A 13255-nucleotide genomic window follows, 5' to 3' on the forward strand; every position below is an offset into this window, starting at 1 on the left:
TCATAGATTTAGCAGATGATTTGTTAATTGGAATAAAAAGGTCATTTACTAGCCATTTTTACAATAGATCAATTGAAACCCTATTTATTATTTAACTGGTAGTGCATATGAATTGAAATGATGAATAACTGTATTATTGTCATGATATGATACTTTTCTTCAAAATGCCAGAAATGTGCAAAACTTAAGATAACACACTATTTAATTTGCTATGAAGCCACTTCAAAACCCAAATGTTTATTTAAATAGAGTTTAAGCTGCAGTCATGGATCTAGATAAAAGAGAGTGTAATTTTATAATTGGATGGTACAGAAATATTTTTTGTATTGTTTTGCTGCATGCATTGGAAATAAAACTATGAGATAATTCACCAAAAAAAAAAAAAAAAAAAAAAAGGAGTATCAATCTGAGATTTGGGGATTTCCCCCAACAACAAAATGCTAACATTTCAATCTTTTATGATGGAATTTTAATTTGCAGAGTTTTTTGGAAAAGGGATGGTACATACTCACTTACTAACTCAAAATGAAACTTGGCCTGAAATTTTCTTTTGGGAAACCAAATAACTTCTATTCAAATCTATTACTTAAGAGCAGATAGCTTATGTTCTCTCTGAAATGTCTGTGGTGACATCACTTTTTTGCTTTTGTATAATTAGAAGAAAAAATTCCTATCCATTTGCCTTCACAACTAACATATTGTTTAAAAGCTAAATGCCTTCGGATAAAATGAATGCTATTGTGCTTTTGCTAATAAAAAGTACTGCAGAATTTAGTGTTCACTACGATCGTTGATGTTTGGAAGTACAATCCCAATGCAGTTTGTATTGTGGTCGCAACAGGAATTTCTGTGTGCACACAACTAATGTACAGAAAGTACTCGGCTTCAGTTTGGACTCCAAACTTGCAATTAGAAACTAATTCTGTTATCTTCTGTCATCTTGTCACTCCTTCAGGTAAAGAACAAATTTTAAAACTGCCTGTTTTTCAAAACTTTGCAGCATCAACATAAAGGCATTTCTTCTAAACTAATTTGAGTAATGTAATGAAATGGGGAAAATGTAACACCCTTAAAAACAGTTTAAGTTGCATTTGTTTTGTCACTGCAAATAAACAAGGTAAACATTGACATGACCTCAAATTATTCCTGAGCTGAAAAAAAAATCTGCAGTTCAAAATAAAATTCCTCCTTTGGTCAACGTTTTGGATGCAATTCAAAGTCTCTCATAAAATAAACATATTTAAGAAGTGTTTTGAATTTCACTGAGTAATTTCTAGCCAAACAGAAATTACAGTGGTATCTTTAAAGTTTATTATATGTCAGATCAATAGCCATTATGCAGAGGGAGAAGAAACCCACCAAAGTAAAATACTTTCTTTTCTGTTTAACCCTTTCAGCTAGGAAAGGGTTACATGACTGTCACTTCTCCATTGGTTTTCCATGGGAATTTCCCATCACACAGTGAAACTTTCTGACTTATTTGTTCAGTAATAAAAGTTTTCTCTTTTGGCATTATGGGAATCCTGGTTGTTACTAATGAAAGCAGTGTGTCTCTGAACCATTAGGTGTTTTGCCAAAGGAATCTTGACTAGTGATTATGAAAAAGGAAAGTTTTACATTCTGCATAATAATGAAGTGATTTGAAACATTAGGTTAAAATGAAAATGTCCCATCCTAACAGACTGTAAACCCTTTCTGATGGCTTTTAGAGTAGCTATTAAATGTTAACAGTTTGGGAAAAAAAAGTACAGTTACATGTGAGGTCGTTGCTATTGTATTTAAACATATTTGAAAAATGAACATTCTAGACTTTTGTAGCATTATTAAGAAAAGCTGTCCATACTTTACCATGTTGTTACATGTGTTTATCTGCTGATTATAAAATGTGTTAAACAGTATTTAAAAAACAAAAAAATGCAGAGCTGCGCTTTGATTTATTCAGTGAACAAAACATATGCTGTTGGTTCTGTTCTATGAAATTCATATATAATCAATAAAATCTTTTAAAAGAGCAACTTTGGCATTTAGAAGTATTTGACTGCTGACCATTTTTCCTCATCCCAGCTACCTCTTAGTTTATATTGTTAATATAAATGGACAAAACAAGTTTCTGACGAAGTCATTAATGTCTTATTTTCTGTTCTTGTCCACCCTTGTTCCCCCCCCCCCCCTTTTTAAAAATGTCTTTAGGTTAGAAGCTGTATATTGTGGTTGCTACCCACTGTGTCCCAAAGATTTGGTTTATCCGGAAATATTTCCAGGTAGCTATTTTTAATGCAATTTCTTCTTTGTTGAAATTTAATACATGATTCATGCTAAATTATAAAGTTTGAAAATAAACTTAGGCAAGAGCAATTGTTTATTTGGCAAGTCAACATGTTAGTGTTAAGGAAAATTTTATGTGTTTTAATACATTAGAGTAAGCTTATATTTACCATCTGTTCTTTCAAGATAACAAAAAAGCAAGTTTTCAAATAGCATTCTTCATTGTTAGCATACACATCCCATAATGATGGATCTTTATAAGCAGGTCAGTGCTGTTGCAAGAGCTTACAGATTTTTAGAAAATGATAGACACAGAGAAAAATGGAGAACAGGAAATCACTCCAAATTATTTAAACAATTTAATGGTTAATAATATGCAACTGTTGTACAGGGTACATACAGCTCTACTACCAGTTCTTTGAAAATCTCATCACTAAATGTATCACATATGCATTGTGTTACATTAGAATAATGTATTTTAATCACCCAAAGGAGATGTCTAAACAGCACAACTACACAGTCTTATTTAGCATTAAACATCCTTGTGAGCTGAGGTAACCTTATAAAATCATGCTTAAATAATGTAAAACATGAGGCGGCACAGAGCAATATGCATTTTTAATTAGTAAAGTGACTAATATCGAGTGTGTGCTTTGAGGTTTTTGTTTCATTAAAAATGTATCTGTTTTTCCTGCAGCTGAATATCTGTATTCTACACCTGAACAGCTTTTTAAAAGACTTCAGAATTTCTGCAAGAGACCAGATATTCTAAGGAAACATCTTTATAAGGTAGTTGTTGAGAATAGATTTACGTGGTATAATGCCATATTGGAGTACAAAGAAAAATCTTTAAAAAAAAACAATTAACATACTAATGTTTAAAGGAAACATGCTAGGGAGGGATATTAGTTGTTACACTAACAAGGATTAATTAAACTGGATGCCAGTTGTATTAACCTAGGTCTTATGAAATACGTGCACTTAATGCACGCTACATGCTTTTTAAAAAATTTATTGTTTTCTAAGATGACTGTCCTTTACATTTGGACCCAGGAGGCTTATAAAAATGAACCTGGATTAATGCAACTCATTAGTTTAAAAGGAAGTAAAAGAAAGAATCTACAATTATACTAATGAGGATAAGCCTTTCTTCCTATCATAATGAAATCTCCAGCACTCAAAAATTCAGGTGAATGACATTAGAGAGTGTCATTGCCTCCTTTCTGAACTATTTGAAAGGTGGTTGTAAAGAATCTAATACTCACTAGGCATGTTCACAAAGAAGCATTTTTTAAAACTACATGTTCTTTTTTAGGTCTCTCAATCTAACTGAAAAAGGAGATAAGATTATACAGGCTACCAGGTCCTCTTGTTCATTATCTACTCCCTTATTCTTGGATCAAAAATTGAACATTTTTGGAATGGCAACACAGATACCCTTCTGAAATTCTCAGCCATTGATCTCAAATAAATCTGTTTTATGACTTTGAAGGTGGTACTAGGCCACGAGGAATACTTTTTAAAATTCTTCCAATGTGATGTCTTGATTTCACATAAATTCAGTGTGGCTTTCGATCTACAGTTTTATAATCCGTCATATTTAATTTCTCTGTGTTAATATGTAACCATCACACATGGAATTCAACTGTTTGGCTTTTTCTCCCTTTTCCTTTTCCTGGTCAAAAAAATACATATTTACATAGTTACATATCAAAACAAGACTTTGTTTCTGCAGGAAACAGTTAAACTTCAAGAAAAAAGGAGAGAACCAAAAATGCAATTTAACACCCAATTTCAAGCTCATTATCTTTCATTGTCTATTAACTTGGCAATGGTTCAGAAGGTAGCTCATAATAGTTTAAAATGCTGACTGAACAGTTCCAGTGCTCAGCATTACTTCTTGAGTCAATACTATTGTATAGTTATACAAGGAGGCTTCAGAGAAAACAGACCTTGAAGGTTTACCTTGACATTTCCTAATTCTTCAAGTTCAGGAATAGTTTTGTTTGTATTATTATGTTAATACAAATAAACTCAGGGATCTTGTACTTACCAAAATATGCACTTTATGAAAATGAAGGAAATGATAGAATAATTATTGATATAAATGAGATCAAATTCAGTAATATTTATATAAAGTCCTTAGCAAAGTGCCTGGTATATAATCAGCACTTAATGAGTGCTTATTTCCTTTCCCCTTTTCCCTAATGGGTACATTTTCCCAAATATGACATGGCGGTGTATACTCGATATATCCAGAAGCAAATGATTCCTTTCCTTCAAACTGTTTATTGGTGAGTTATTTTTAAATGAAATGCCACCATCAAAACAGAGTAAATTATCACATTGTTTCAGATTGGACCTTATTAACTCTGTTATTCTGCCTCTGGAAGTGTTAAACCATTTAAAAAGTTAACTCCAACAAGTTGTCTTGTTGAGAAAACATTTCCAGTTGAAAAGTTTTAGTGATGCTATTCTTATTGAACCATGACAAAGCTAGAATGTTCTAGAATTATTTTCCTGAATGTCTCCTGAAAAGCTCTGAAAGAGCCTCGCTCTACTTCTCTGTTGTTAATACATTAAAATGGTGCCAACAGAACAGTACAGAGATCTTATAAATTATCTCATTGTCATTTCATGTGATTTCCTAGACACATACATACATACACTTTGCTTTATTTTTTCCAGGATATATTCCTGAAGGTAATCTAATTTTCTAAAAGTTTTATAAATTTGTCTTTCATGCAGATAATTTTCCAGTAGTGTTTTTATTCATCTTTTTAAGTATATTTTTGGATAGCTTGCCAGTGGACATATCACATTCTTTCTATACCTGTCTATGGCTTTCTCTGGTCACATCAACCTCTCTCCCTAGTTATTCATATTTTAGTTGTAGATTACATAGTTTCTTATCCAACTCCATTTATATACATATGCTATCTGATCACTTCAAGGGAATAAAAGAATGAAAATAGAAATAGAAATAACTGATAGCTTCTCACTAGAAAACAACTGACACAAAACATTTTTATCTATGATAAGACATGAAGAAAAATTCAACATCCTCCCAATACAGGAAGGGCCATCTTTTGATTCATTAGCTTTGCTATAACAGACTTGAACTTATAACAGGAAGAAAAAGACACTGTACTTTTCATCCTTAACATGTTTGTTAATAATATTTTGAAAACATATTTTGTAAGTACATTAACAGAGTAGTTTCACTTTAAGTGACTACTGGAGGGTTGGCTCTCCCTTTTCCCAACTACTGAAATGGTTTCTTAGCAATTTTTATTGTTGCAGTTGCCAAAGAGAGAGGCTCTTGGTTCACTGTGAAAAGAATCCATTTTCTAATATTTTAAAAAAAAGATCATATATGCCTTTATTTAATCAGTTGACATTGAACATTTATAGTATCTGTTATAATCTGAAAAGATGGAAAGATAGCTAAAACCTCTAATTTCCTTTATTTTTTACTTATATAGCTAAGAATTTTGCTAAAAGTTTTATTTTTATGATTACCTCAACTCTGTTGTACACCATCCATACTGTAAGTTAAGATTTTTCATATATGTGAGAATTTAGGATCAGAGTAGCTAGAACTCTTGTGTTTTCTTTCTTTTAAAACAATCCTTTGGTTTCATTAGCCTAGGCCACTCCTGATAAAGACACTTCTGCCAATGAAGGTACCAAATTTCTTGTAACTTACAGTTTTAGAGAATCCTTTGGAGCACTGGAAGATTAAGTGACAAACTCAGGTTCCCACAGCCAGTATGTGGTAGAGGCCCAACTTGAAGCCAGGTCTTCCTGAGTCGAGTTCAGCTTTCTATCTACTAAAGCACAGTTATGACTTAAGCCAACAAAACTTTAATTTGTTATGTGTGAAGTAAAAGTTTAATTTCAAAATAAATTTCAGTTGTTTTGATATAAGTAAGGGATATCTTACACACTGATCATTTTAAAAGGAAGAAACAATGCATAACTAGGCAGAAATAAAGTAGCTCTTAACTAACATGAGAATCTATGAAATAACATAATATTCATCTCCTATGTGGTGACTTTAGATATTGAATTTTTTTAGCACACAGAAGAAATGTTCTAGCATCTTTAAGCAAATTCAGCACCAAAGGAAATCAAAGTGTCAAACTTAGCCAGTTTTTCTTCAAGTTTGAATCTAAAATTTACTCATTGTCAATCACTGACTGCAACCTTCTTATTTCAGGACATGTCTTTTCTTCAGTAGACTATTAGGATTTATGTGTGACTATACCCTTGTCTTTTATATCGGCTAGGATTCACCCTAGCAATACCAAAAATGTCACCTGTAACCCAAACTTAATTCAAACCCAGGTTTCTAAGAGTAATCAGCACCGCTATTATAGAAATAAAATAGAAACAATTCGATTCATTTACCTTATCCTATTGCCCACCTCCTCTAAATACTTGCAAAACTTCTATCATGAAGGTTTTACCCATAAAGGTATTTATCACAGAAAATTAATAATAGTATTTACACTAGCATTTTATTTTTGTAGGAAATCTACAACTGGTGAATTTTAAGATGTTTTAGGAAAGAATTCCCATGGCCCACAGTACATATCAAGGCTATAGCTAAACCCTCCCAAGTTAAAGAGGGGTGGGGAGTTCAAATAAGGTAAACAATTTTCTTAAAGTTCAAAGAAGAAGTCAAAATCAGGCACAGGTTAACCCTGGATACTGTGAGTGCTCTCACACAATAGAAATGTCCCACTTTATTTCTCCAAGTAGGCATTCTGGATATGAAAACTAATATCTGAGCTGTTATTCTTGAATTCTACCATAGTAGTTTTCCTCATAATTTATGATATGGCAGCCCCTACTGATCTTTGTCCCAATATTCCCTTTCTAATTCTTCAAGATTCAACAAAACATCTTATAAATCTTCGTAGAAGAAAAACACAATGTATCTACTTGCTACTATTTTGAGGAAATGAATTCTTACACTCTTACATAAACCTGCTTTCCAAGTATGAGTTTAAACTTCCTAGCCTCCAAGTTGGATTGACTTCCAAGATAAGTCATTTGTCTTTTTATTAAGTCAAAGTGTTTCTAACTGGACCTTGGCTAAGCTTTATTTTTTCAACCAAACAATGAAGTTCCTTGAACAGCTTGGTCACTGCAGGTTTGAGATGAATTTGAGCTGACAGTTTAGAGGTGAATGGTGTGTGTCCTGTTATTCTCAGGAGTCCTCCAAATTCACTACTTTTAATAAAAAGGGAAAGTTAAAAGCCTGTGACACTTTAAGACCTACTAAAAACTCACAACTGTACAAGCACAATTTAAAACAAAGTCTTAATTTCTTTTTTTTTCAAAGTAAGACGAGGAAAAACTTTTAACACAGTAAATGTACTCTTGGAGGGTAAGGAGGCTAAATCTAGGACTCTGACTTAAACGCGTTCTCGACCTTCTTTTCTCTACCATTTACATGTCATCTAGTTTGGGGGGGGAGGGTAAGATTCTTCACCCTATCCATTCCATCTGTTAAAAAAGAAAAAAGAAAAGCAACCTATCTGCATGGAAATTTTTCCAAGGGACAGTTATCATAAACCAATATATTTCATTTATAAAGTTTGTAAGCCGGAAATGCTTTGGAAATGCTTTGACATTTGACTTGTGCCTGTACCTAGTTCAAAAAAGATCCTATACTGGTTTTTTCTTTTAATTTAAAAAAAATATCTCATATACTGTGCTTATAAAATTTAAAAGTTGGATGATAACCTTCTAATAGCTATCATCCCTAACGTAGGCCAAGAAATAAGTATGCAGCGAAATTTACCCATTCGCAAGAGTAGCTTTTACCTAAGGTTGTGAATACAGTTAGTTAGACTTTGAACCAGAGACTGGGATTTTCTGAGCTAATTGGAAGTCAGGCACTGTTAATTTTGGAGATTTTAAAAATGTAGTTCATGCAAATCAAACCTAAAATTTGCAGCATAATTTTTCAACAGTCTTTTTGTCTTTCAGTAGTAGTTAATGATCCTTCATTTTCTTTTTCTTTTTCTTTCTTTCTTTCTTTCTTTTTTTTTTAGGGCGAAATGGCTCGATTTTCTTGGGCAGCACTCCGTGGTAAATTCAGGTCTCTGCTTACAACAGAACCTAGAGAAGATTTGTGACAGATGGGGCTAAGTCACAAACTTGCAGCCTAAGGCAGAATCTGTAGAACTTTCCAGAGTGTGCCCATATTTACCTGATCAGAGAGAAAAGAAAATCTGCAGAGGAAGCCGAGCCTGGCTGCTTGTCATAGCTGACACAGAGCCATCTGCCACAAACCTGTGGCGGCTTCAGATCTCCAATCCCTGCCACCACCCCAACTCAAATTAAATACAGATTCCTAGAGACGTTATGATGGTTACACATGTCCTCGGCATCACATGCAGGAGACTGTTCAAAAAAAAATATGTGGCCTGTTGTATAACCGCACTCATGTATCCCATATGTGGTGCCACATTGAATTTCCGGTTGAATCTGTTTTTATCCTTTGTACTGGATGACATGGTGCCTGAATTCTTTCTTTTTGCCGACATGATGGCAGCCAAACTGCAGCTTCAAAAGCTTGCACTTGGCTGGGTTTCTACCTAGGTTGCCAGGTTATCATTGGAGCCTTATTGTGTCCTCAAAGGGCCACAGGGCCTGAAAGAAGGATCAGAGTGCTACTGGACTAATTGGGCAGCCATCTATGACTTGTTTGTGGGCAAAGGGCTGCTTTAGCACTTTTCTTTTAGCAAATTAATGACTCTCTGGCACAGGGGTTTTTAAGTGAAGGTATTAATAAGGGGTCTGGCAGGTATTCCCATGATTCACAGAGTTACATTTGCATTTAATTAATCTTAAAGAAAGCTGCAAGATAAACAGCTGTAATTCAAACTAGCATGGGAAATATGCTATGTGGTACCATCTATCCAATAAAATGAAAGCTGAACCACTTTTATTTTTTTTTCCGTGGGCCGAGAACAGATAACAGTTAAATATTTTCTAATAAAACTCATAATTTTAATGTAAATGTTCATAAAAAATCTATATATGCCGATAAAGATACAATCTTTCCAAGATAAATCGTTCATGATTCCAACAGTCAATCTGCTATATTTGTTGATGTAAAGATGTTTTGAAGATTCAGATTGTGGAATAAATTTTTAATAAAGTGCCCACTGCAGTTTTTAATTAGCATATCTCATTCACATATAAGATTGTACATCTATCTGTATGTTTATCAGTGCACGCTTCTTTGTGTCAGAGTCAATGAATACAATTGTTTCTTTATCTGATGAACAAGAGTCTGTCTTGCAAATGTTTATAAAATATTATGACAATTCCAAGATTTTCTTTGCATTCTGGAAAGAAGCAGGAGGTAAACATTTGTAGTCATTAAGGTAAAGTCTGTTGATTAACCATCTTCTGTTTATTGACAGGTAAATTGCAGCTTTTTCTGGCTTTTGGAATAGATATTCTCTTCCTTTATCATACTAAGGTATAGCAAACAGCAAGGGAGATTTGCCAAGCAAGACCAGGACAAAGTGAATGGAGATTCTTGCACTTTTAGAAGCCAGGTACTTAGCCAAAGTTAGGACAGGCAGTGGACCCAGGAAGTGCTGCAAATCTAGAATAATTTGGCAGGTATCAAATGTGTCATTCAAGTTCAGTAAGTCTGGGAAGGTTTCAGGGAAAAGGAAAGGTCTTTAAGTTCAAGGCAGGAAGTGTTCCAGAGAGTCCAACAGGTAAAGGCATTCAAAGCCAGAGAGAATTAAGGAAATAGAAAACGATGAAGAAAGCTCTTGTATACAAGAATTGTGTATTCTCTCTCTCCTTCTGTGTAGAAGATGTTTGTTACATAAATGTAAATAGCCCTGACCCTACATTTATGCAGTGTTAAAATCATTATACTGGGATTCTGAGGAGCTGGGTTCGAGCTGGGTTTTGCTGTCACTAGTTATAGAATCCCAAGCAAGTCTTTTGAGCTTGAGCCACATTTTCTCATCTGTAAAATTAAGGGGTTGGATTAGATGATCTCTAAAGTTAAAGGCTCTTCAAGATGCTAACATTACCTGGAGGCTTTTACTTCTTTCTCTCTCTCTCTCTCTCTCTCTCTCTCTCTCTCTAAGCTGGTGCTTATTACCAAATGAGTTTTCTCCTTTGAATCTGAGCTGATCTGCCGCAGTAAAGTCCAGCGTCTTTTGATGTTGGCTGCTTCTTCCTCAACAATTTTAATTTAAACTCTGATCTCACAAATAACTTGAAGCTGTGCTTGATCTATTGCATTATACCAGCAAAAAAGTGAACGGACTCAGATTATACTGTGTAAAAGACACTGTATGCATGCCAGTTTTCCATAAATGTTTTTCTCTAGTTAATAGGGGAAAAAAATACAATTCAAATGGTTCAACATAAATATTTAAATGTTTTCCTACTATTGGAGTATTTCATTTTGGAAGTAACCTGTATATTTCTCTATATGTATACCCATAAAGCCTGAATCAAACTTTGAATTTAACTGTACTCAAAATTCCCTTGGGACAAAAACCTGCATTAAGAGCTAAAACTGTCACTTCTTCTTAAAATCATGCTGCCAAATCTAGGTATTGATGTACATGAGCAGTAGAACACTGTGCATTTATTTAAGACTGAACATCCTATGAACTATAAAGGTATCTACAACTGAGGCTATCAATGTCCAAACTTTGGAGCTATGTTTTTGTGTTATGTGCATATACATAAATATGTATGTACCTATATTTTATACTTCTGTGTTTATGTATTTATGTATATAAGGAGACTAAGAAGGGGGCTATTACTAAATGGAAGTATTTTCTGTTTTACAGAATCAACAAATGTCAGGCATCTGATTGATACTCAAGCCCACAAATTCTAAAGTCCCATTCTCTTTTTATTATTATTATTCAATGGGCCAACACTTCCCTATTTATTCTTTGCTTTGCACATGTACATTGAAAACAGAGCTTCTAAAGTCAAGTAATCTTAAGAGTTAGAAGGGCTTCAAAGACCCAGTCCAATACCTTTTCTTTGTATTGAAAGAATCCTCTCTCTAGGATCCTTGACAGGTGGTCATCCCTAACAGTCCATCACTGAAGGGCTTTAAACAAAAACTTCTTGGAAATACCCTTCTCTGGTATTTTGTAAAGGAAATTCTTTCTCAGGTATGAATTGGATAGGCTGGCTTCTGAGATCCCTTCCAGTTCTAAAATTGTGAGATTCTGAGATTTCTCACCTTTGGGGAAGGGAGGGAGTGTCATTCTTTTAAGAGTAAACAATAAAATATTAAATTTCTATTTCAAAGTGTCTATAAGGTCTACCCATTGCTTATGCATCTAAAAAAAAAGGCAATAATTCCAAGTAGAGAGGCACACACCTATAATCCCTACTGTCAGGGGAGATTGAGGCTATTAGATTGCTTGAGCTTGAGTTCTGAACTACACAGTAAGACTAAAGTCAACCAGGTGTCTGAAGTGAGGTGAGGAAAAGCCACCAGGCTCCTAAAGGAGAGGCAGGCAGGTGAGACCAGGTCAGAGACAGAGCAGGTTAAAGCTTCTGTGCTCTTCCACACTGGGATTAGGCCTTTAAGTGACCACTGAGAGAGGAATTAAGGAGGGGAAAAGGAAAGGAAGGGAAGGAGAGAAAAAAAGTAAAGGGCAGGGATAGGGGAGAGAAAGGAATAGTACAATAATTCGACAAACAATAATGCTTTAGAAACCTGCCCTTACCTTCCCTAGGAAGCAATTTGTACCTCTGGCTACATATTATTAGAGTAATCAAAATATTTATTGCTAGGTTCTTAATTATCAATTTATTCCATGTTGATCAAGTAGACACTAGTCAAAAGATGAACGTGGTCCCTGGCCCTAAATATTATCCACTCTAATCCAACTATTCAGGAAAAAACTGACATTCTCAAAAAAAAAAAAATTAACAACTCAAAATTGCCTTCAGATCTTATAAATGACAATAGGAGTGTTCCAGCTACCATCCTGGTATATAATAAAGGTCAAATCTATAAGGCAATCAGAATTCTAACCATAAAAAATTGCAGTGATAAATTGCAACACCTTGAATTGCATCTGGAAGTAGATTTTATTTTGTTGAAGGTGTTATTTATATTTTGTATTTTAAAAAATAAAATCTGTTTTTAAAAAAGCATCTGTTACCCAGAAATACTTATGAGCTACAAAAGAGATTTTCATTTAAATCTTGAGATATCACTCACGAGTGATATATATTTTCAATATGGTAGGTCAGATCATCTCTTAATGTCACTATACTCTATGAATCCTGTGCCATTGACTATTGTCAAGATATTCCCTACTTGCTTTTTCCAACGCAATGAATGGGCAGTTGGGAATTTTTAATATTAAAATCTCTGTGAACTCCATAATTCTAAATACTAAAATCCTGTAGATTTCAGCTTTAAAAAATAAAAGTCAAAGGACCACCCTTAACTAAAATCTTCTTTCAGTAACTCATCATGGTATGGAGTTGGCCTTGGGTTTTCAAAGGCTGTGCCTGATCTGGCTGTTTTACAAAGCTGGAAAGGTTTCCCATTATAGGCCTAGCAGTGAATGGTATGTCTGCTCTTTGAGGTACAACCTATGTAAATACAGAGGACATTACCTAGGTAGTGAAATTTCTAGCCGTATTAACACATGAAGACTCGCTACTAAGATGTAGGGGAAAGATTGTATTCTGTAGCCAGAAAGGGAGTACTCACACCAGTAGAATTGTAGATCTAATAATGGAAGCATATTATGGAAGAAAATATTCTTTTAAAAAATTTATATTAACATCTTTTTATATTTTATATTATCCAAATTTATTTTCTTATCTTTCCCCTTTTCCTTTCCTTGTCCCTCATAATAAAGATTTTTGTAAAGGGAAAAAAATAAATAAGCAAAACTTACCATAATATTGAAATTTATAGTATATACAGTGATCCACATCAACA

At 34.0% G+C, this 13255-nt stretch overlaps 1 protein-coding gene across 6 annotated transcripts in view; it reads left to right on the forward strand.

Annotated features, from left to right (window-relative positions):
- GTDC1 (glycosyltransferase like domain containing 1) overlaps positions 1–9465 on the forward strand; it is a 276923-nt gene extending 267458 nt beyond the window's left edge. For 5 of the 6 annotated variants that reach the window (XM_044669891.1, XM_044669893.1, XM_044669892.1 and 2 more), the window contains 3 exons: positions 2191–2261; positions 2963–3054; positions 8334–9465. In XM_044669891.1, the coding sequence (XP_044525826.1) occupies positions 2191–2261; positions 2963–3054; positions 8334–8417 (247 nt within the window). In that variant the 3' untranslated portion in view covers positions 8418–9465. The remainder of the gene's footprint in view (positions 1–2190; positions 2262–2962; positions 3055–8333) is intronic. The other variant, XM_044669896.1, reaches the window with a different exon arrangement.
- The last annotated feature ends 3790 nt before the right edge of the window (positions 9466–13255 follow it).

The sequence above is a fragment of the Gracilinanus agilis genome, chromosome 3 (genome assembly GCF_016433145.1).
Source record: "Gracilinanus agilis isolate LMUSP501 chromosome 3, AgileGrace, whole genome shotgun sequence".
Taxonomy (NCBI): domain Eukaryota; kingdom Metazoa; phylum Chordata; class Mammalia; order Didelphimorphia; family Didelphidae; genus Gracilinanus; species Gracilinanus agilis.